The 23,529-nt window shown below is 44.5% G+C and overlaps 3 gene segments (V, D, J or C); 2 read left to right on the top strand and 1 right to left on the bottom strand.

Moving 5' to 3' along the window:
- Positions 1-59: 59 nt before the first annotated feature.
- On the bottom strand, positions 60-10,957 carry LOC137348508 (T cell receptor alpha variable 17-like). The segment is given in 3 exon segments: positions 60-758; positions 848-1,751; positions 10,733-10,957. Coding segments are annotated over 2 exon segments (432 nt in total).
- Positions 10,958-11,218: 261 nt separating this feature from the next.
- On the top strand, positions 11,219-11,803 carry LOC137348658 (immunoglobulin lambda variable 6-57-like). The segment is given in 2 exon segments: positions 11,219-11,291; positions 11,436-11,803. Coding segments are annotated over 2 exon segments (420 nt in total).
- Positions 11,804-13,826: 2,023 nt separating this feature from the next.
- Positions 13,827-15,749, top strand: LOC137348507 (T cell receptor alpha variable 38-1-like). The segment is given in 2 exon segments: positions 13,827-14,027; positions 14,744-15,749. Coding segments are annotated over 2 exon segments (372 nt in total).
- The last annotated feature ends 7,780 nt before the right edge of the window (positions 15,750-23,529 follow it).

Raw genomic sequence — 23,529 nt, 5'->3', positions numbered from 1 at the left:
CATTGAGAAAGCATTTATTATTAGGCCACAGTGTGGACACTTCAGTGTAAACACGGGTGTTACAGGAGATTTATGTTAATACTCTCGAAGAGACGTCACAGGGAAGCACAAAATAAACATTCAGTGAAGTAACCGATTCGGCAACGCTGAATATAATCCCACAGTTAAACAATATTGAAGTATTTCTCACGCCATACACTGCACTCACTGAGTGACTGGTTGCTCAGTCCGATACTAATGCTGTGACCGTCAGTATCTCTGCTCAAACCCGCTATCCAATGGGAATTACAGAGACAGATCCTGCAGTAACACTGCCTGAGGCAGCCCCGCTCACAGTCTCCGTTTGCTGCTCTCACCCTGACCCGCCTTGCATGCCCTGTGTTACTGGAGCGATTGCTGCCGCCGTCCCGGAACTGTAAACAGGCGGGAGGTTTTTGTACAGTGAATGCCGCGTTTCCTCTCAGTGTGCGGCTCTATCGCACAGTAATACACCGCCGTATCCGCGCTCTCCGTGCTTTCAATGACAAATTGGCCGCGTTTGTCCGCAGTGGAAAGATCCAGTTCAAATCGATCCTTTTTCTCTTTTCCACTCGATAGTCGCTTTATTACCCAGTCCAGTCCGTGACCGGATTTCTGTTTGTACCAATGCATGGCGTAAATGCTGGACATGTCATAGCTGCAGTTTATCGTCACCGAATCCCCACTCTGGACTGTTCTTGCAGTTGGAGACTGGAACACTCGGTCCGAGAGACATCGACCTGAAAACAACACTCAGATCATGAAATTCCGAAGCAACGTGAATAAAAAAAAAACACAGTGGATTATTCAGTTCAGATCCTGTACCTACATGTTAGCAGAGACAGAATCACAGGCAATAGATTCACTGGAACCGAGTAATACATCCTCACAATTAAAATGTCAATAAGAAAATGGCACAGAGTTCACACCAGAATAACACGAACTGAGTGAACACATTGAACAGTCGGCATATTAAAGGCTGCAACGCCCAATTAAGGTCTCAGTCACGTGGGTGTGCTGCTCTTCTATTGGCTGGAACTGGATACTGTTCACCTGATGTAAGGAGGATGTTTGTGGATCCGCTGCTCCCTGCGCCGGTGGTTCACATCTGCACATGTCGGTTGTCTCATGATCAGTTTATTCTTCTCCTGTGAAGGGAATTGAGGGGAATCCCATCACTTTGTGATAGTGACACTCTAAAGGGACAGACCTGGCGCTGGGTTCGAATCCAGGAAAATCCTTTCCTTCCCGAATGAATGGAGCCTGTGGAACTGTGCCTTATAAAGGAATCAACACATTCAGGAAAGTCTGAACAACCCTTTCCTTAAAGGATGGATGGAGCCTGTGGAACTCCACCCCGTAAAGGAATCAACACAGGAGGGAAAAGTAGATACCTGGAGATCGTCTGATAGGTACCTGCAGCAGATATTATATTGGAGGGCTCAGTTTTTGTCTCACTGCACAGTAATACACTCCAGTGTCTGATATCGCGGTGCTGTCAACACCGAGAATGTTATAACTTCTTATTGAGTCAATAAAAAGTCTGAACCGCCTGTCAATGGTGTTGCCGTTGATAGCAGATGGGATGAATTTGGAGCCATGGTTCTGTCGTTCTCTGTACCCGTGGATACTTTCGGTGTTGCTGGTTGTCGCACTGCACTGGATTTCAATCAATTGTCCCTCTTGTATAAACATCTGCTGTGATTGGTGGATCATAGCCTCTCCGCTGATAACTGTCGATGCAAAAGAGACAGGGAATTGAGAAATTAACAAAATGCTTTAACGGTGAACACTTTTCTGCACAAAACACTCGTCTAAAATATAAAAAAGAAAGTTGCAATTTCATTAGTTGTGTTTTCCTGGTTTCTGCTCTCGGTGCATCGGGAATATTACTGGAAACCGATTTAACTTCGGATGATTCTGATGTGCAATTGATGGTATTATTTTCTGAAGGTCAACCTCATACTCACTTGAGGGCGCGGGAACAATCCAATACTGACGAGTTAGTCTCACTATTGCGCCCTCTGGTGGCTATATTTGTCATTTCTTGAATCGGAACTGTAACACGCTCTGTGAACTGATGCAGACACTCCCTCTCTCATAGCACTGTGGGTGCACCTACACCACATGGACTGCAGCGGTTCAAGAAGGCGATTCACCACCACCTGTCGCAGGGTAATTAGGGATGAGCAATAAATGCTGGTCTTACCGAAGTCACTCAAAGGTGGGAAGGAACGCCCTTGCTCATTCCCCAGTGCCTTGTGATCTACTGCAATGAACACGCAAACGCGCTATGAGAGTACGCCCTCTGGTGGCGAGGTGAAGTAAATGGCCCTCAGCCTGGGAAATCCCCGGATTCTCAAATTACAGGAGGATGTTGCATGATTATGTCGCATTATCCATGTTCTTATCATTAATATGTTAATACAATTTAATGCAGTTCAACATATACGTGGCGTTAATGCTGTCTTAAATCCTGATGATTGCCTTTCTTTATTTTTAATATCCAGGCATAACAGTGTAATATTGTTTGCTTTAAAGATGAAACCACAGAGAACATTAATCACCGTGCCACATACAGCGGATGTAAACGTGACTCATGGTTCACGCCTATCCTATATAATGTGAGAATTTAATGCAACTACTTTAAATTTGTCTCTGTGCTGTGGTTATTATCTTTACGAGTCATACAGTTATACAGCACAGAAACAGGCCCTTTGGCCCATTGTGTCTGTGCTAGCCATTATGCACCTAACTATTCTAATCCCATTTTCCAGCACTTGGCCTATAGCCTTGTATGCTATGACGTTTCAAGTGCTCATCTAAATACTTCTTAAATGTTGTGAGGGTTCCTGCCTCTACCACCTCTTCAGGCAGTGCGTTCCAGATTCCAACCACACTCTGAGTGACAACAGTTTCCCCCAAATCCCTTCTAAACCTCCTGCCCCTTCCCTTAAATCTATGCCCCCTGGGTATTGAACCCTCCGCTAAGGGAAAAAGTTTTTTCCTTTCTCACCTATCAACGCCCCTCATAATTTTGTATACCTCAATCATGTCCCCCCTCAGCCTCCTCTGCTCTAAGGAAAACAACCCCAGCCTTTTCAGTCTCTCTTCATAGCTGAAATGCTCCAGCCCAGGTAACATCCATAATGACTGCCATTATTAATGGAGTACTTCATATGAGAAACTCATTGAACCGAGAGACCGGGAGAAATTGGATTTTCTACACTATGGAAGATGGCAGTGAGAGACAGAGAGCGAGAGATACTCAGAGACAGAGAGAGCGATGATAAAGAGATTGAAATTAGGTCCCACGTGGTCAGGGAATGCAGTGAGGAAGTGAACAAAACCAATCCGATGTTTAACATCGAACTAACAAAGACACAAGTCACAGGCAGACCTGGTGGAAACATACACAGCTCTGGTCAGAACACACCGTGAGCACAGAATTTAATTCCAGCCACAAAGTAACAATGGAAACATTCAAGCATTGCAGAGGTGATCCTGGAGGCGGATTCTTCAGCTTGTGTGCTTTGAGTTGAGAATAACCACTGTAGAGGGAAAAATTGGAATCGATAAACAAAATTAAATTGATGTGAGTGGTTATTTAAAGCATTCGCAGGGAAATTTACTGTTATTTGAATTTGGAACAATCTGAGATGTCGAAAATCCAGGTTTAATTTGGCAAGTTATTTAAGGAACTAAAATGTCATCTAAGGTAAAAAAAAAAACAATATATAGTAATGTCAGGAATCAAATGGAAATGTTTGGTTTCTGTTTTAAGGAATTACGAATATTGATTGTAAAGGTTCTCCAGGGCTCAAAATGAAATAGAATTATAATTAATAGGAATTGGCAATCAGATCTGGCTGATGCAAGAGCTAATAAAGGAATTCTGGGGATAAACAAATGGTGAAATTAGAATTCAAACAGCTAAATTAATATAGTGTGAAATTTCCAAGAAGTCTAGAATTTTCCAGTGAAAGTCAGGAAAGTGTAGATAAGACTGGCAATTGATAGTTTTCTCTTGGAGATATGAATTTTTAAGAGAGCTACATTTGAAAGTCTGGCCATTTTCTATCTTCTGATAAGATCACCTGACGAACGGGTCTCAAACATGTTTACTGACTTGAGAAACAGCATGGCATGAAATGGTTAATGCAGCCAGTGCAGTGAAACAACTCACATAGAGAACATGACTTTATAATAATCAGGATAAATTAAACACCTTAATAATGACAGGAAGGGCAATGAGGTTGCCAGGGGATGTCGTAGCAGGTAGTGAGGAAATAGGACCCGCAAAAGAAAGGGTTAAAAGATTTTTGAAGGAGTTGTGCAGACAACTGCACAAGGTGAGGCAGAAGGTTCTATAGAAACATGAAAGAGGAACAGACAAATGTGCCTGTTGTGGGAGACAAAATAATGGTAAAGGGAAGGGCCGATGGAAACATTGGTCCCAACTGAAGGTTTATAAAGACAACAGCAAATGATAGACTCCGAAATAAAGACCACCTGGTACACAAAGAGATACCGGGAATGGAAGAATACACTTGAGAATGGACTACTCGGGGGGCTGGGAATAATGGTAGTATTGATAGGCATTTGGATTATTATTAGATGGGCTACTAACTGGGCAAGGATTGTGGAGAGTGTAGCCCGAGCACGTCGGGACCATATAGATAATTTCGAAAGAGTAGAGATGATAAGAATATAAATTAACTCCTGGATTCCCCAGGACATGTTCGGTCCCCACAGGTAGACATGTATCCCTCATCAGGGGATACTCACAACATGGACACCTGGTGACCACCAGGGCAGTGTGTTTAAATTACAGATATAACCACTAGTGGAGAATGGGAAGGATCCGGACTGCAGTGGCTGTGGGGCCTGGTGCTAATATCCGGAGAGAAAGAACAAAGAGCCGGTAATGGATGCACAACAGATCAATGAAAGGAGTAGTAATATGGACTATATGAACTATGGGGCATTGCACAACATGTTGGATGGGAAGTGTATAAGGGCGAGTAAAGATCAAAATAGGGACTGAACCTACTTGAATGCATGGCTTATGGTGAATCCGGGCAAAGATGCAGTATGTGTACGGTGCTCCACAGATGACCGTGCTAACTGCGTGACCAGACAGAAAGGGGAATGGGTAACTGAGAGCTGTGTCTTTTGAATTGTTTGTGCCCCTCCAATTGGGCAACAAATGATAAGGAAAGTTGAAAGGAACATGGATGTGTGTGGGTACATCGAGCCCAGGGGAAGCGTATGATAATGTAAAACATGAAATTGTGCCTGTGTTGATCAATGTCTCAGGTATCCGGATGCCAGAGTATTGTTCAGAACAGGCTAAGAATATGTATAGTATGTTAGCCACTGTAATATTGTGACAAGCTGCTGACGCCACAGGGGCCACAAGGATAAGGGGGCGTAACCCATTTCATAGATACAAGAGGAAAAAGTATTAAATGATGAAGTAACAGAGATCAATATTGGGACTTCTTTAATCAATTCTTTACATACACAAGCGGTAAACGAGAATGCGGAACGACTCTGGAGGGTTATAAGGGAGCTCATAATTCAAGCTGAGGGGGCCCAATCAAACAGGTCTGGGGCAGAGAACAATGGAAATACAATTAGATGGAATAGCAGTGCTGGAGGCCCATGCCAAGACTATTAATCACTTTGGATGCCGTACCCGGCAGGGGCAATTGTGCCACACTTATGGGCTGTGGATGGTGGAACAAATGAGACACAACCTCGATCAGTTCCAAAGGGGGGAGGTACCAGATTGGATCGACAGGCCAATACCTCCCTCTGATATTATCTGACAGAGATTTTGCAAGGTCGGGGTACCAGGGAAATGGAAAGTACTGCGTTTCCACCATCGAAACATCATACTGCTATGGAAGTTGACGCTGCCCCATACCATACCCAGACTTCTGTTTTACCCCTCAACAACCAGTCACTATAGGACTAGCCTGGATAGTTTATATCCAACAGCGGGGACTGGAAACCGTTAATGCAACTGATCAGCTCCACGATCACCTCCAGCATTATAAAGAGTCAGAGCAAGCCCCAATCCCACACCTAGATGAGAAATTGAGCGGATTACGGGACAAAGTAGGTCACTCAGTGAAGCTTTACCATCAGTTAAAAAGAAAGTTAAAGGTTCTCAAGGAAAATACTGAACAGGGACTTCAAAGTACAAGCTGGCGGGGAAGAGTTTGGTATTGGGGGATGAACGTCAATATTCACCCTTGGATCAGGATAATATCACACGTGTTGGTGGGAGTGCAATTGGTACTGGCTCCCACCGGGGTAATATTGGCTTGTAGATCATGCGGACAATATACTAAGCGAAAGAAAGCAAAGGCTTTGGTAAAGGAACAACACAGGAGGTTAACCTCAAAGGGATACGATAATGTGGGTCATATTGATTTGATTTAAGTGACCGGGATTCCTGAAATCACGTGACTGGCCAGCACGTAGAGGCAGGAAATACCGGACAGGGGTAAAACGGGGATAATAAAGTAGGTATGTCGGTTAACAGGACTAGGGGTCGTCCTTTACCGAAAGGGGGGATTGTAGAGGGAAAAAATTGTGGCCGATGCAGCTAAATAAATACATATATATATATATATATATAAGATGAAAGTGTAGCCACATATTGTTACAAAATGGGGTATTTACCCAAGGCATTGTGGGACAAGTTAGTTAGCTTGCAGCCTTGAGCATGGTACTGCTTAGCACAGGCAATTAGCCTGACCAAGCAGGGCCCCTCATATCAGTGTATAAGGCAGCTGCTTTGTGTAACTGCAGACTGCACAAAGCAATCAGGAATGCAAGCTTGATAGAGGTAGAAGGATTCATTGTGAAGACTCAAGGATAGTTGATAATGGGGTCTGGGAAACATCACAAGATGATCAGGGGGCTTGCTATGAGCTGATCACGAAGCCACATGATGCCTACTGAGTAATCTAATTGGTAATATGTGTAATGTATGTAATCAATAACCGTTATGATTGGATCATGTCCAGCCAGGATGGGCTGAGTAACTGTTTGAAAAATGCATAAGTATGGATGATTTTCCTTTGCTCGGTGGAGAGGCATCTGGACAGCCCAGTGACCTGCTCCCCGCTGGCGTAACTCAATAAACTGTTTGACATTGGAGCAGTCCTGAGAGTTGAGTGAGTCTTCTAGATTCATTCCCGCTAACACCACTAAAGTAGTCATGCAGCACTGAAACAGGCCCGTCGGCCCACCGAGTCTGTACCAACCAACAACCACCCTACTTTAATCCCATATTCCCTGACACATCCCCACCATTCTCCTACCTACACTATGGGCAATTTACAATGGCCAATTTACCTATCAACCTGCAAGTCTTTGACTGTGGGAGGAAACCAGAGCACCCGCGGAAACTTTTAAATTCCACACAGACAGGACCCAGAACCGAACCCGAGTTGCTGAAGTTATGAGGCTGTGGTGCTAACCACTGCGGCACTGTACCTCCCACAGTTTTTTACAACTGATATCAACTGATTGTTGGTCAGAAAGAGAGTGCTCAAAAGTTGGAACAGTCTCCGCACAAACTGACAGAGTCCAAAACCATGGAATTATCTTTGTAACAACTAGAGCAAAATGAAAGCAGCGTGCGGTTTGTTGGAGGGAAAATTAAGATGGAACGAACGGCCTTCCTCATTTGCAAGTACCTTGTGATTAATAAAAGCAAAATACTGCGGATGCTGGAAATCTGAAATAAAAACAAGAAATGCTGGAACCACTCAGCAGGTTTGGCTGCATCTGTGCAGAGAGAAGCAGAGTTAACGTTTCAGGTCAGCGACCCTTCTTCAGAACTAGTAAATATTAGAAAAGGAAAAGGTTATAAGCAAGTAAAGCGGGGCTGGGGCAAGAGATAACAAAGGGGAAGGTGTAAATAGGACAAGGTCACAGAATAGCTGACCAGAAGGCAGTGGAGCAAAAGCAAACAATATGTTAATACTGTGATGAAAGACAAAGCATTAGTACAGATAGGGTGTTAATGGACTGAATATTGAACAAACATGAAAAAAACAGTGGGTAGGCAAACTGAACAAACTAAGATGAAATAAAATAAACACAATTTTTTTTAAAAAGGAAAAGAAAAAAATAACTAAAAGTAAAATGGGGGGCCCGTCATGCTCTGAAATTATTGAACTCAGTGTTCAGTCCGGCAGGCTGTAGTGTGCCTAATCGGTAGATGAGATGCTGTTCCTCGAGCTTGCGTTGATGTTCACTGGAACACTGCAGCAATCCCAGGACAGAGATGTGGGCATGAGAGCAGGGTGGGGGCGGGGGTGGGGGGGGGGGGGGGGGAGGGTGTTGAAATAGCAAGCAACCGGAAGCTCGGGGTCCTGCTTGCGGACTGAGCGGAGGTGTACCGCAAAGCGGTCACCCAGTCTGCGTTTGGTCTCCCCAATGTAGAGGAGACCACATTGTAAGCAGCCTTGTGATTAATCTGCTGATGTGAAAACACAAACACCGTGAGTGCCCTGGCTCGAGTGGCAATGTGAGGTAAATTGCGTTCTCACAGTTTTTGCAGTTCATCTCAAAGAATTCAACGCCGCCTTGTATGTTTATGTACTATGCTTATATGTCTGTATACGTGCGTGTGTCCCTGTGTGTTTATCCGTGCCTGTCTGTGTCTGTGCGCATTTCCCATGCTCTGGGTGAGGCTTCTCCTGTCCACGGGATGGCGCTCCTGGGTGAGGCTTCTACCGTCCACGGGATGGCGCTCTCTGATCACTTGATGAAAATCATGATCCCCCAGCTCCCGGAAGTGGCGGCTGAGAGAGAAACAAGCGGGCGGGGCGGAGAAATTGCACCCGATTTGATGAGATCTCGGTACTGTTCGAGTTTTTCCTATTCCAGGTCCGGTAAATGGAGTGAACTCAGTCTCAATGATCTCAGAGTGGAACATGCAGGGACTCTGTATCAGATTCAGTCAGAAGCTATTACCTCTTCCAGTATCACCAATATCCATAACAAGCCCCTCAGTATCTGCAGAGAGCCGAAAGTTACGGGTGACACGATACGGCTCCCAGTTTTGAGCACCTCAGTGGGCAATTCAATCGAACACACGGCACTTTTAATTTGTCCTTGAAAGACTTGAAGATCACAGACTGCGCCGTGTATTATTGTGTCCTGAGACGCGCAGTGAATGAGGGTCTTCTGGGCTTAATAAAAAAAAGGGCACAGCTGCACCCCAGGAAATTACCAGGGTTTAACTCCCGGAGAGACTTGCCAGAAAATGAATGGTAAAATACAGCCTGATCAGTCGGGTTTCTCATTGCTGTCAGTCCTAGGATCAGCGAAATTCCTCAATCATTTAAGTTAGGATCAAATTCAGGCATTTCTACCCCCAGTGTCAGCACGAATTTCAAATTTCTGGGATAATGAATAGAATCGATTTCTGGTTGCGGTGTAGATCCGTCAGGTCACGTTTTTCAAAGCACCTCAATGCAGAGTTACGTCCACTTAATCATGTCCCCCGTGGTCCCTAGGCTGTCAATGGTAATGGTTGTGCAGTGATGACAAGTTTTGAGACTGATTTCTATTAGTTTCCCGCTTCACATGTTACTGAGGGAGAGAGAGAGGTGGTGGAGGGGTCACATAATCTTCCTCTTGCAGAGATCGGGGGTGGGGGCGGGATATGGAGCGTGAGAGAGAGAGGGAGTGAGAAAGACAGCGCGTTAAAGAGACAGAGTGAGGCCAAGTTAAAAGGAATGACACAGAAAGTGAGAGACGGAGAGAGAGATGGAGAGAGAAAGACGCCGAGTTAAACAAAGTGAGTGAGACCGAGACACAGAGTGGGGGGGGGGGGGGGGGGGTGGGTGGAGAGAGAGATAGAGTCAGAGGAACACGCACAGAGAGAGGCAAAGACACACCGAGGCCGAGTTAAGCAGATTAATTAAATCGAGACAGAGAGAAAGAGAGAGACTCACTCACACAGCTAGGCATGGAAAGGGTTAGTTATGAGACATGAGTAATTGATTGGCGCATATCTGTTGTCAGTTCTGAGAGACCAACCAATCCTGTCAATGGGGAAAGCCCCGCATTCTCACAGTATGTGAAATCTGCCCCATTATCTGAGTTTACTGTTAACTGTCAGCCTGGAAGGGTCAACACATTTAAAACATACTGTTATTTTTCTGTGGAACTCTAAAACACGCACTATGTGCTCCCCATGTTCCTTACTGATAATAATGGTCTTGCTGATTGGTGAGTCTGCGATTAAATAGTCAGTGTGTGTTCCATGGGTTATATTTACTGCCAACATCTTGACACCTTCTGTGTTTATGCTACAGGAACGAAAGGCAAAGACTCTGTGTCCCAGGATTCGCCTGAATTAACGTTTCAAGAAGGACAGACTGTAATACTGAACTGCAGCTACTCCACGTCCAGTGACTTTGCATACCTCTACTAATACATCCAGTATCCCGGGGAAGCTCCGAGATATTTACTGAGGAAATACATGACGGGGAAGGGGGATAAGTCTCCAGATTTCCCAGATCGATTCTCTGCCGATTTGGACAAAGACAAGGAAACGGTTCCTTTAACAATTGCCGGGGCTCTTGTCTCTGACTCTGCCATGTATCACTGTGCGCTGATCCCCACACTGTTACAGAGCCGCAGTCCGTCCGTACAAAAATCAGTAAAGGACTCTCACCTCCTCGCACTGGAATCAGACCTGGGACCTGGATGGTTAACAGAACGGCAAGCAAACTGAAGACCCGTTTGGCCGAATGCTACATTTCTGTGTTGCAGACGCAATGTCATTCTGTGTAATATCCCTCTTAATATCGGCTGTGTGTGGTTCCCATGGTCAGTGAGCAGCTCTTTTAATACGAGCCTCCGGCATTGACAGCAGAACCACATTAACTATTTCCCTTCACTGCTCCACCTCACAGACAGACCCTGTTAAGGGCCAGTATTGGGTTTAATCCTCGTCCAGTTCCCTGTTGTCGATTTCACTCATTTCCTGCTTCCCCGCTCTGACGTCATGATATCGAGAACAAAGGACCTGTGAGCTGATTGAGTCGTCAGGTGACGCCCATTCAGGAACGAACCAATCGGTAGAGAGACCGGAAGTGAATGAACATCCTCCCAATTCTTGACTGAAACAATTTCAGATTCAACCCGTTCTGTTCAAACCCGCCATCAACTCTCTGCAAATATGTCGCTTGTTACTTTGTATTCGTTCCTCACAGCTGCAGCTCTCTTAACGGGTAAAGTTTACAAGTCACATAATCTTCCTCTTACATGGATCATTGGCTTTCTCTCTATTTACAATGTGTTCCGTCACCTGATGATATTAGTTATAATAAAGTGACAATAAAACTTTGAAGTTCTGTATTTCTAAATTTCTGCAGGTGTCAGTGGTGCAGACTCGGTCTCACAGGAGCCGGTTGCAGCGATGCAGTTTGAAGGAGACTCGGTGACCATTAATTTCAGCTATTCGACCGCTGAGCTTTCCTATTACCTGCAACTGTACCGTCAGGACCGGGGTAAAGCCCCCACATTCCTCATCTACATTCCTAAATACGGAGATGTTTTCAGAGCAAAGGGCGTGGAGGATCGGTTTTCTGCATCTCTCGACACTTCGAAAAGTGAGGGGAATTTCACCATCCACGACCTGCGGCTGTCTGACAGCGCGATGTATTACTGCGGGCTGAGAGACACAGTGACAGGAACCAGAGGGAGCCGCGTACAAAAACACTGCCTCAATGTAACAAGGTGAACGGAGCAGCGGGCAGATGGGGAGGAAAGAGAAGTGTCAGTATTTATTACAGGAGAGTGTTAGTGAAAAAACAGCCAAATCAACAGCTGTACTAACAGTCCAGCACAGGAATAATGTTTATTATTTATATAATAATCTTGAGGTTGATTTCATAATACGATGTTTGATTGAACTGTTCTTCCAATCTCAGTTCATTTCGCGGGCATCTTAAATTTCAACCTTAGTGAAACAAATATAAAACTAGTTCTCATTCTGTGTGAGAGTCTCAACCTGGCGCTCCAGTTGGCTGGAAATGAACTGAAAGTTGGGGTTACATTCAGTAACTACTTAATAGAGCATAGAGGAAAAACCTCCAGAACAGTGAAATCTCCTCTAAACTATGACGCCGTGAGACTCAAGTCCTAAACTGTGGCGGAAGTCCGGGGTTGCTGACTGTACCAGTTGAGAATATTTCCTGAGAAGTGATATAATGATGAGGAGCGGTGTGAGACGGTTCCGCATGATGCTCCCTGAGTCTGTAACTCCGCAGTGTGGGAGCTCTGTCCGAGCAGAAATACAGATCCCTGCCCCACTGCACTACTGATCCGACCAATTCCAAACAGGGAACAGCAGCAGCAATCTCTCCAGTAACACAGGGCAGGCAAGGCGGGTCAGAGTGAGAGCAAACGGAAACTGTGGGCGGGGACACCGCAGAAACAAATGGAGTGAATTGAAAACTCTGTGTAAGGGCGGAAAGTGCGCGGCGCCGCTCAGCTGCACTGGGAGCTGATGGAGCGGAAATGGCGATGGTTCCATCTCTAGATGTCTCTGTATAAACTGCTACTGCTCACTGATCAAGTGATTGCAACAAATAGAGTAGGAGAGAAAAGAAGAGATTGTGCAGGAAGCTGTCGCTGATCTATTCTGTTGCCGGCAGGTTCCACATCCGGATCGGGGAATAGTCTCACCAAATAAGGCACGTTCTCAGCCGACTTCGCCAAGCACCGTTTTACAGCCGAGCTGAACACAGAGGAGAGCACGTTTCAATTGAGAGTTTGTGGGGCGGATCAGTCAGACAGCGCCGTGTATTACTGTGTTCTGAAACCAACAGCTGCACAGTTCTGTGTCCAAGAGAAAATAAAACTGCAGCCAACTCTGTAAATAGAACAATGTGCGTCCGGATTACCCGCCCTGTGAATGTCTGAATAGGACAAATACTACTCGGATAGAATATTCCCGCAGGACAGGTCCCAACAGCACTGAATACAGATTTTAGATTTCACTCATTTTATAATGAGGGATGAACAGGAAAAACCCGCGCAGGTTTAATAGGCCAACTGACTGTGTATAGTGTGTGTTCCAGTTCAGGTTCCCCTTCAATGCCGATGTATTATTTTTCTGTTTCACGCTACTTAAACCAGCACAGAAATGACCAGCTTTACTGAGGGTTGGAATTCTACTCTGGCTGTGTGACGGCTCACCGACAGCATTAATTTCATTCTCCTGCAACATTGGGGAGTTTACACTGAACAATCCACTCGGTCGGGTAGATTTCATCTGGTCGCTATAGCTGGAGACATAGTGAACACATTCTCAAATAATAAGCAACTATTCCACGAAAGCAGCCAGCAGGTGACATTTCCCATTCAGATTGGGATGTCACTAATTTACAGAGACCAGAGCAAGTCTTCTTTTGTGTGACCCTAGCGGAATATGAACGAAACCCTCAGCCCACAACCCCTACCTCTCCCACCCACCCCCGTCAACCAGTGACAGCGAGTGAAATAAACTGAACATCTTCATCTACATTCAACACCCTGTCCTTGTCTCTTTGAGACGATTTCCCTCAGGCCAAGTAAAAATCAAACTGTTGCACGGAGCAGTTGCAGGTCAAACTGCCTCTCAGGGTAATTAGAGTGCAAACTTTCCATCAGATCAATTTGAGATTCAGATGACTATTTTTATTCACCTTTCTCTCCGATTAGCAGAATTCGATGTTAATATCTCAGTTCTCCAGAAAAAAACACTTCCTTGTGGTTAAGGAAGTGACATCAGACCAGGCGGAGCCAATCCTCTCAGCTTTTTCTATTTGATGTCCTGCAGGAAGTGACGTAAGACCAGCAACAGGTCCTTCCTGTTCGATGTTCTGCAGGTTCCCGAGACACACAAAAAAGTCCCTCGCATTCCCGAGCAGCAGCAATGCGGCTCTCCCTTCTCGCCGTGCTCTGGGCGGCATTCATTGTCGGTAAGAAATTTCAAATTTTATGAAAGGGATTCATTTCTAAGAGGAATAAATTTGAAGAACAGCGAGTTCATGTTAAACTCGCATCGAACTTGGTTAGACCACAGTTGGGTTTTTGTGAGCAGTTCTGGTCTCCAAATTGCGACAAGGTATAGAGACACAGGAGAAAGTACAAGAACGATTTGCAAGAATTGAGAGATAATTTAGCAGAAACTATTGTACAGACTGGTTCGTTTCTCTAATAAAGAGAAAACTGAAGGGTAACCTGATAGATATCTTTAAAATTGTGAAGGAGTTGGAGAGGGTAGACGTAGAGAAAATGTTTCCACTTGGAGAATTCCAAGTCTATGGGCCACAAACATAAAAGTCACCAAATATCCAATAGGGAATTCAGGAGAAACATCTTTGACCAGGGAGTGGTGAGAATGTGGAACTCGCTACCACAAGGAGGGGTTGAGGTGAATAGCATAGATGCATTTAAAGGGAAACTGAAAAACAGATGAGGGAGAAAGGGATGGAAAGATATGCTGGTAGAGTGAGATGAAGAGGAGTGGGGGATGCTCGTGGGGAGTGGGAACCCTGGTATGGACCAGTTGAGCAGAATGTTTTCTAAATCCTATTTAAATTTATAAAAAAAATGACTGCGAATTTTGACCGTCAGTTCGGTTCAGTTGAAGTCTTATTCGGTGATTTCCCCTTTCTTTAACCGTGTGTTCCAGATCTGAGCGATGGAGATTCTGTTACTCAGCGGGAGTCCTCTCTCATACTGACAGAGGGAGAAGATGCCACTTTAACCTGCACCTATCCCGACCGTGCTTATTACTTATTCTGGTACCGCCAATACCCAGGCAGACAGCCCGAGTTTGCAGTCCGGAGGCACACAAGCGGTAGTGCTGAAATGAAGGCGGATTTCGCTCAGAACCGGTTTTCTGGTACAGTCCAGCATTCAGACAAGTTGTACCGAGTGACCATCTCGGAGCTGCGGCTGTCTGACACCGCGGTCTATTACTGTGCACTGAGTCTCACAGCGATGGGAACGAGCTAAAGCCTCGTACAATAACTGCCGCAGGTTACTGGGTCACAGCTGCTGTCTGCTGAGGGCTGTTTATAACAGCGGATCACACACTGACACGTGAATACATTCCTGTGCGGGCAGAACCCGAGCACAATCCACATAAACACCATCTAAAATCATTCACATCGATCACTGATTCAGTCTGATTATCACATTAACTGTGTGAGGGCAGAATTGGCTGCTGTTTATTTGTGTGTCCCTGGGAACTCGGCAATCACATTGAGAATACAAACTCCAGCAGTTGGCCCGCAAATAGTTATATTCGTGCGCCGCTACTTCCGATATAACTCGATGCAAATGACCCACTAATGATTGGTTTAAAATATCAGTCTACAGTCTAGACAGACACGCCAGGTGGGAAAGATCGTAATAACTAAAGTAACCTGCTTAAACATTTCTCAATGTCAACGCCGCTTACACATAGTAAGATTAAGAATCTGCAATATAATCAGGTCGTTTTCAGGAGAGCATTAGAAGGTGATGAGCAATGATTAATGGACTAATAATCTGTAAGGACAGGCGTGGTGTGTTCTAGGTACCAGTCCAGATGGTCTGAATCCAAAATGCAGATAGAAAGGGTATCAGAAAGGTTGCAATAGCGAGGCCAGAACCCAGGAAAGGACACTGTGTAAAGACCATAAAAGGGTGTGCAGACTCACTAAAGAGATTGGTATAATTTAACTAAAGGGTTTTGTATGAATTAATAATAAATTGAATACATTGAAATGTTATCACGTTAGCAAGGTGTGACTAAGAGTTTAAAATATACAACACAAAGAAGTTCGAAAACCGTGAAAGGTACGAGTTTGAGTTCTGAAGGGTCACTGACCTGAAACGTTAACTCTGCTTCTCTCTCCACAGATGCTGCCAGACCTGCTGAGAATTTCCAGCACTTCTTATTTGCGTTTAAGATTCTTAACGAGCCGTCTCTTAACTGGGCATTGTCCTGTACTAATTGTTTAATTATCACAATCGATTTGGTTTTGGTGTAGTCTCCTTCTCAATGTCTTACAAAATGAACTTCTAAACAAAAGTTCTCTGAGTGAAGGAAAGATTGCTGGGGGTGGACATTCTGATTTATTCCACCAGGTGGCAGACAACGCGCAGTAATGACCCTGCAGCATCTATCTGGGAAAGATGATCTCTGCTACGATTATACAGGTCACACACAGAGTCGCCCATTAACTGCTGAGCCCAGATTCGTGGAGATAGCTTCACCCACTGGCAGCTCTGGGACATGCCTATCAGAAACTCGGTGGTTTCAAGCCTTATTGCGCTCCTAGAGCCATTCGGGTTAATTTGGTGAGTTCACCTGTGGAGCCGAGTCTCCAGGCTGTCTCTGTAACACTCGATAGTCCGTAGATTAAAAAAAAATACAGATTCTGGTCACTTCTGCAAATTCTAACATCCGTTCTGTCAGACAATCACAGAATCACAAAATTGTTACAGCACAGAAGGAGGCCACTCGCCCTGTCGTGTCTGCGCCAGCTCTCCAAAATAGCAATTTACCTAGTGCCACTGCCCACCTTCTCCCCTGCTTCCTGCACATTCTTCCTTTTCATATAACTGTCTACTTCCCTTTTGAATGCCTCAATCGCACCTACCTCCGCCACACTCTCAGGCAGTGCATTCCAGACAACCACTCACTGCGTGAAAAAGTTTTTCCTCATGCCGCCATTACTTCTTTTGCCAATTACGCTAAATCTGTGCCCAATTGTTCTCGATCCTTCCCCCAATGGGAGCAGTTTCTCTCTATCTACTCCGTCCAGACTCATCATGATTTTGAATACCTCTATCAAATCTGCTTTCAACCTACTCTTCTGCAAAGAAAACAGTCCCAAATTCTCCAATCTATCCGCGTAACTGAAGTTCCGCATCCCTGGAATCATTCTCGTGAACCTTTCCTGGACTCTCTCCAATGCCTTCAAATCTTTCCTAAAGTGTCGCTCCCACAACTGGCACAATACTCCAGTTAAGGCCGAACCAGTGTTCTATATAAGCTTAACAAAACTTCATGGCTTTTGTACTCTCTGCCCATATTAACAAAGCCTAGGATACTATAGCTTCTATTAACCGCACTCTCAACCTGTCCTGCCACCTCAATGACTCATATACATATAAACACAGGTCCCTCTGCTCCTGCAGCCCCTTTAGAATTGCACTCTTTATTTTATATTGTCTCTCCCTGTTCTTCCTACCAAAATGAATCACTTCACACTTCACTGTATTAAATTTCATCTGTCACTTGTCCTCCCATTTCAACAACTTGTCTATTTCCATTTGAAGTTCTACACTAACCTCCTCACAATTCACAATGCTTCCAAGTTTTGTATCATTCACAGATTTTTTGAAGTTTTGCCCTGAACAGCAAGATCTAGGTCATTAAAATATATCAGGAACAACATGGGTCTTCACACCGACCCTTGAGGAACTCCACTACAAACCTTCCTCCAGTCCGAAAACATCCATTAACCACTACTCTCTGTCACCCAGCCAATTCTGTATCCAGGTTGCTACTGTCCCATTTATTCCATGAGCTATAATTTTGCTCACAAGTCTGTTGTGCGGCACTTTATCAAATGCTTTCTGGAAGTCCATGCACACCACAGCAGCAGCATTTCCCTCATCAACCTTCTCTGTTACCTCATTAAAAACGTTCAGAAAGTTAGTAAAACTCGATTTTCCCTTCTCAGATCCTCGCTGGCTTTCCCCAATTAACCCGCATTTGCCCAAGTGACTATTAATTTTGTCCTGAATTGTTGTTTCTCGAAACCTTCCCACCACCGAGATTAAACTGAGTGGCTTATACTTGCTGGGCTTATCTTTACACCCTTTTTGGAACAAGGGTGGAATATTTGCAATTCTTCAGTCCTCTAGCACCAAACCTGAATCTAAGGAAGACTGGGAAATTATGACCAGTGCCTCTGCAATTTCCACTCTCACTTCCCTGTCAATGCCGTCACAGTCATGTTTCAAATGATCTGGTGAGAAGTCTGAAATCTATTCGCACCATAAGAAGTATCTTTAGCCCAGTTATATTTTACCCTTGGGTTATTAATGCAATAGACACGATGTCTGTTTATTTTACTCAAGACCATGCATCAATTATTACAGCACTATAATATGTCCTCGTTTATATTACACTAGGCCCTCTCTCAGTGATAACTGCATTAACCCATGCTGCTGTTTGTATTACACACGACCATGTCTCTGTTTATATTGCACTAGACCATGTCTTTGTTTGTATTACACTGGACCCTGTCTCCGTTTATGTTGCACTATGCCCTGTCGCCGATAATGGTACACTAGACCCTGCCTCTCTTTATATTACGCTCGACTCTTTCTCTTTATAACACATTAGGCCCTATCTCTGTTATTATGCCACCAGACCAAGGCTGTCTTTATAATCCGTTATCATACAATACAATAGCTGAGCAGTGAGTCAGGAAGTTTAAAAATACAGAGATATTTATCAGCCTGAATACAGGTTAGTGACTCTGCATTCCCCCAATATAGCAGCGGCTTGTCACTCAAACGCCGCTTTGGCCAGTCCAGTGCCCCTCACCTATTAAGTAACAGCTTGCTGCGTCACAGACCCCGACCGATATGGAAGAGTCCAAAGACAGTTGCCTGTGTCCAGGGTGATGGTGGTGGTGATGGGGCGTGCGGTAGCGTCTGCCACGTTCCAGTCTCCCAAATGGACCCTTCCTCGGCCTCTGTGAGGCCTCTGTCTCTGTCTACGGGCTGCTCTTTGGGGATCATCTTTTAACGATTACTTACTGACTGGTACTCAGCTTATCCACCAAGAGAACCCGCACTCACCTGCACAGGGACTTTGATCAGATCTTCCTTTCATTCAATAACTTGTATTACCCTAGTTCATAAGAATAATTGTTTTATTTTAACCCGTTCTTTGTTTTTTTCTGTTACCTGTCTGTTTTTCTCAACTTCTCTTTCAAATGATTTTCATCATCCTTTTATGGCAATGGGGGTATGTGGTGATTGTGAAGGGAACTGGGGAGATGGGGAGAAAGGGGTCAAAGGAAAAACAGAATGATGGGGATAAACAGAGGTTAAAAAACTTCGCACAGGGAGCAGAAAAATAAACAGCAGGTTAGAGTTATGAAATAATACAATGAAAGGAAGAGCTGAACAATTTATCAGAGGATTCCGAAGAAGGGTCACTGACCCAAAACGTTAACTCTGCTTCTCTTTCCACAGATGCTGCCAGACCTGCTGAGTGATTCCAGCATTTCTTGTTTTTGTTTCAGATTTCCAGCATCCGCAGTATTTTGCTTTAATTTATCAGAGGAAGTGGGTGAGGCTTCCACGGGGGATCAGTTCAGTGTCTCTCTATACTCAATGGTGAACACTACAGCAATGTACCTCTGCAATTGAGAGGCACCCTCAGTGCATCGACACAGCGCATGTCTGCTCTCAATTTTTAAAGTTTTTCATCAATGTTGCTGTGCAAATGAGTGAAGCTCCCCTTGGTGGATCATCTCAGCCCCTCTCTATACACCACAGTTGACTATCTGAGCAATGTACCTTTGTAGATGAGTGAGGCACCTTATGATGGATCAGTTCAGTGCCTGCCTGGTCTCAATAGTTTGTGATCTGAGCTTTTGTGCCCATGGTGGTCAATGAAGCTCCCCCCAGTGCATCAGCCTATCCCAGTCTGGTTCAATGAATGAAGACGGGAGCAACTTCCTGTGCAGATGGATGGGTGAGGCACCCCAAGGTGCATCAGCTCAGTGTCTGTCTGCTCTCAGTGGTTAATTGTTTGATTAGTAGAGCTGTGCTGCAGTGTGAATGCCCCCTCCATAGATCCACTCTGTGCCTGTCTGCACACCTTGACGGAGCTGCCAATTGAGCAGCATAGTTAAAGGTGAGACTGAGTACAGTGGTAAAGAGAGACACCAACAGAAAGTGTTAGGTAAAGGTGAGACTGAGTACAATGAGAAATACAGAGAGAAACAAAGAGAGCGAGACAGATAAAGGTGAGATTGAGTACAATGAGAGACACAGAGAGAAACAAAGAGAGCGAGACAGATAAAGGTGAGATTGAGTACAATGAGAGATACAGAGAGAAACGAAGAGAGCGAGACAGATAAAGGTGAGATTGAGTACAATGAGAGATACAGAGAGAAACGAAGAGAGCGAGACAGATAAAGGTGAGACTGAGTACAATGAGAGACACAGAGAGAAACGAAGAGAGCGAGACAGATAAAGGTGAGACTGAGTACAATGAGAGATAGAGAGAGAAATGAAGAGAGCGAGACAGATAAAGGTGAGACTGAGTACAATGAGAGATAGAGAAAGAAATGAAGAGAGCGAGACAGATAAAGGTGAGATTGAGTACAATGAGAGACACAGAGAGAAACGGCGAGAGCGAGACAGATAAAGGTGAGACTGAGTACAATGCGAGACACAGAGATAAACAAAGAGAGCGAGACAGATAAAGGTGAGATTGAGTACAATGAGAGACACAGAGAAACGAAGAGAGCGAGACAGATAAAGGTGAGACTGAGTACAATGAGAGATAGAGAAAGAAATGAAGAGAGCGAGACAGATAAAGGTGAGATTGAGTACAATGAGAGACACAGAGAGAAACGGCGAGAGCGAGACAGATAAAGGTGAGACTGAGTACAATGAGAGATAGAGAGAGAAACAAAGAGAGCGAGACAGATAAAGGTGAGATTGAGTACAATGAGATACAGAGAGAAACAAAGAGAGCGAGACAGATAAAGGTGAGATTGAGTACAATGAGATACAGAGAGAAACAAAGAGAGTGAGACAGATAAAGGTGAGACTGAGTACAATGAGAGACACAGAGAGAAACAAAGAGAGCGAGACAGATAAAGGTGAGATTGAGTACAATGAGATACAGAGAGAAACAAAGAGAGCGAGACAGATAAAGGTGAGACTGAGTACAATGAGAGATAGAGAGAGAAATAAAGAGAGCAAGACAGATAAAGGTGAGACTGAGTACAATGAGAGATACAGCGAGAAACGAAGAGAGCGAGACAGATAAAGGTGAGACTGAGTACAATGAGAGACACAGAGAGAAACGAAGAGAGCGAGACAGATAAAGGTGAGATTGAGTACAATGAGAGATACAGAGAGAAACGAAGAGAGCGAGACAAATAAAGGTGAGACTGAGTACAATGACAGACACAGAGAGAAACAAAGAGAGCGAGACAGATAAAGGTGAGACTGAGTTCAATGAGAGACACAGAGAGAAACAAAGGGAGCGAGACAGATAAAGGTGAGACTGAGTGCAATGAGAGACACAGAGAGAAACGAAGAGAGCGAGACAGATAAAGGTGAGACTGAGTACAATGAGAGACACAGAGAGAAACGAAGAGAGCGAGACAGATAACGGTGAGATTGAGTACAATGAGAGATAGAGAGAGAAACGAAGAGAGCGAGACAGATAAAGGTGAGATTGAGTACAATGAGAGATACAGCGAGAAACAAAGAGAGCGAGACAGATAAAGGTGAGACTGAGTACAATGAGAGACACAGAGAGAAACAAAGAGAGCGAGAGAGATAAAGGTGAGACTGAGTACAATGAGAGATACAGAGAGAAACGAAGAGAGCGAGACAGATAAAGGTGAGATTGAGTACAATGAGAGACACAGAGAGAAACGAAGAGAGCGAGACAGATAAAGGTGAGATTGAGTACAATGAGAGACACAGAGAGAAACAAAGAGAGCGAGACAGATAAAGGTGAGACTGAGTACAATGAGAGACACAGAGAGAAACAAAGAGAGCGAGACAGATAAAGGTGAGATTGAGTACAATGAGAGACACAGAGAGAAACGAAGAGAGCGAGACAGATAAAGGTGAGACTGAGTACAATGCGAGACACAGAGAGAAACAAAGAGAGCGAGACAGATAAAGGTGAGATTGAGTACAATGAGAGATACAGCGAGAAACAAAGAGAGCGAGACAGATAAAGGTGAGATTGAGTACAATGAGAGACACAGAGAGAAACAAAGAGAGCGAGACAGATCAAGGTGAGACTGAGTACAATGAGAGACACAGAGAGAAACGAAGAGAGCGAGACAGATAAAGGTGAGATTGAGTGCAATGAGAGACACAGAGAGAAACAAAGAGAGCGAGACAGATAAAGGTGAGACTGAGTACAATGAGAGATAGAGAGAGAAATGAAGAGAGCGAGACAGATAAAGGTGAGACTGAGTACAATGCGAGATACAGAAAGAAACGAAGAGAGCGAGACAGATAAAGGTGAGACTGAGTACAATGAGAGACACAGAGAGAAACGAAGAGAGCGAGACAGATAACGGTGAGACTGAGTACAATGAGAGACACAGAGAGAAACAAAGAGAGCGAGACAGATAAAGGTGAGACTGAGTACAATGCGAGATACAGAGAGAAACAAAGAGAGCGAGACAGATAAAGGTGAGATTGAGTACAATGAGAGATACAGCGAGAAACAAAGAGAGCGAGACAGATAAAGGTGAGACTGAGTACAATGAGAGACACAGAGAGAAACGAAGAGAGCGAGACAGATAAAGGTGAGACTGAGTACAATGAGAGACACAGAGAGAAACGAAGAGAGCGAGACAGATAAAGGTGAGATTGAGTACAATGAGAGACACAGAGAGAAACGAAGAGAGCGAGACAGATAAAGGTGAGATTGAGTACAATGAGAGATACAGAGAGAAACGAAGAGAGCGAGACAGATAAAGGTGAGATTGAGTACAATGAGAGATAGAGAGAGAAACGAAGAGAGCGAGACAGATAAAGGTGAGACTGAGTACAATGAGAGACACAGAGAGAAACAAAGAGAGCGAGACAGATAAAGGTGAGACTGAGTACAATGAGAGACACAGAGAGAAACGAAGAGAGCGAGACAGATAAAGGTGAGATTGAGTACAATGAGAGATACAGAGAGAAACGAAGAGAGCGAGACAAATAAAGGTGAGACTGAGTACAATGAGAGACACAGAGAGAAACAAAGAGAGCGAGACAGATAAAGGTGAGACTGAGTTCAATGAGAGACACAGAGAGAAACAAAGGGAGCGAGACAGATAAAGGTGAGACTGAGTGCAATGAGAGACACAGAGAGAAACGAAGAGAGCGAGACAGATAAAGGTGAGATTGAGTACAATGAGAGACACAGAGAAACGAAGAGAGCGAGACAGATAACGGTGAGATTGAGTACAAGGAGAGATACAGCGAGAAACAAAGAGAGCGAGACAGATAAAGGTGAGACTGAGTACAATGAGAGACACAGAGAGAAACAAAGAGAGCGAGAGAGATAAAGGTGAGACTGAGTACAATGAGAGATACAGAGAGAAACGAAGAGAGCGAGACAGATAAAGGTGAGATTGAGTACAATGAGAGACACAGAGAGAAACGAAGAGAGCGAGACAGATAAAGGTGAGATTGAGTACAATG

The sequence above is a fragment of the Heterodontus francisci genome, chromosome 34 (assembly GCF_036365525.1).
Source record: "Heterodontus francisci isolate sHetFra1 chromosome 34, sHetFra1.hap1, whole genome shotgun sequence".
In the NCBI taxonomy this organism is placed as follows: Eukaryota; Metazoa; Chordata; class Chondrichthyes; order Heterodontiformes; family Heterodontidae; genus Heterodontus; species Heterodontus francisci.
Note: the sequence above shows the minus strand (reverse complement) of the source record. Positions and strands in the feature narration are given on the sequence as shown.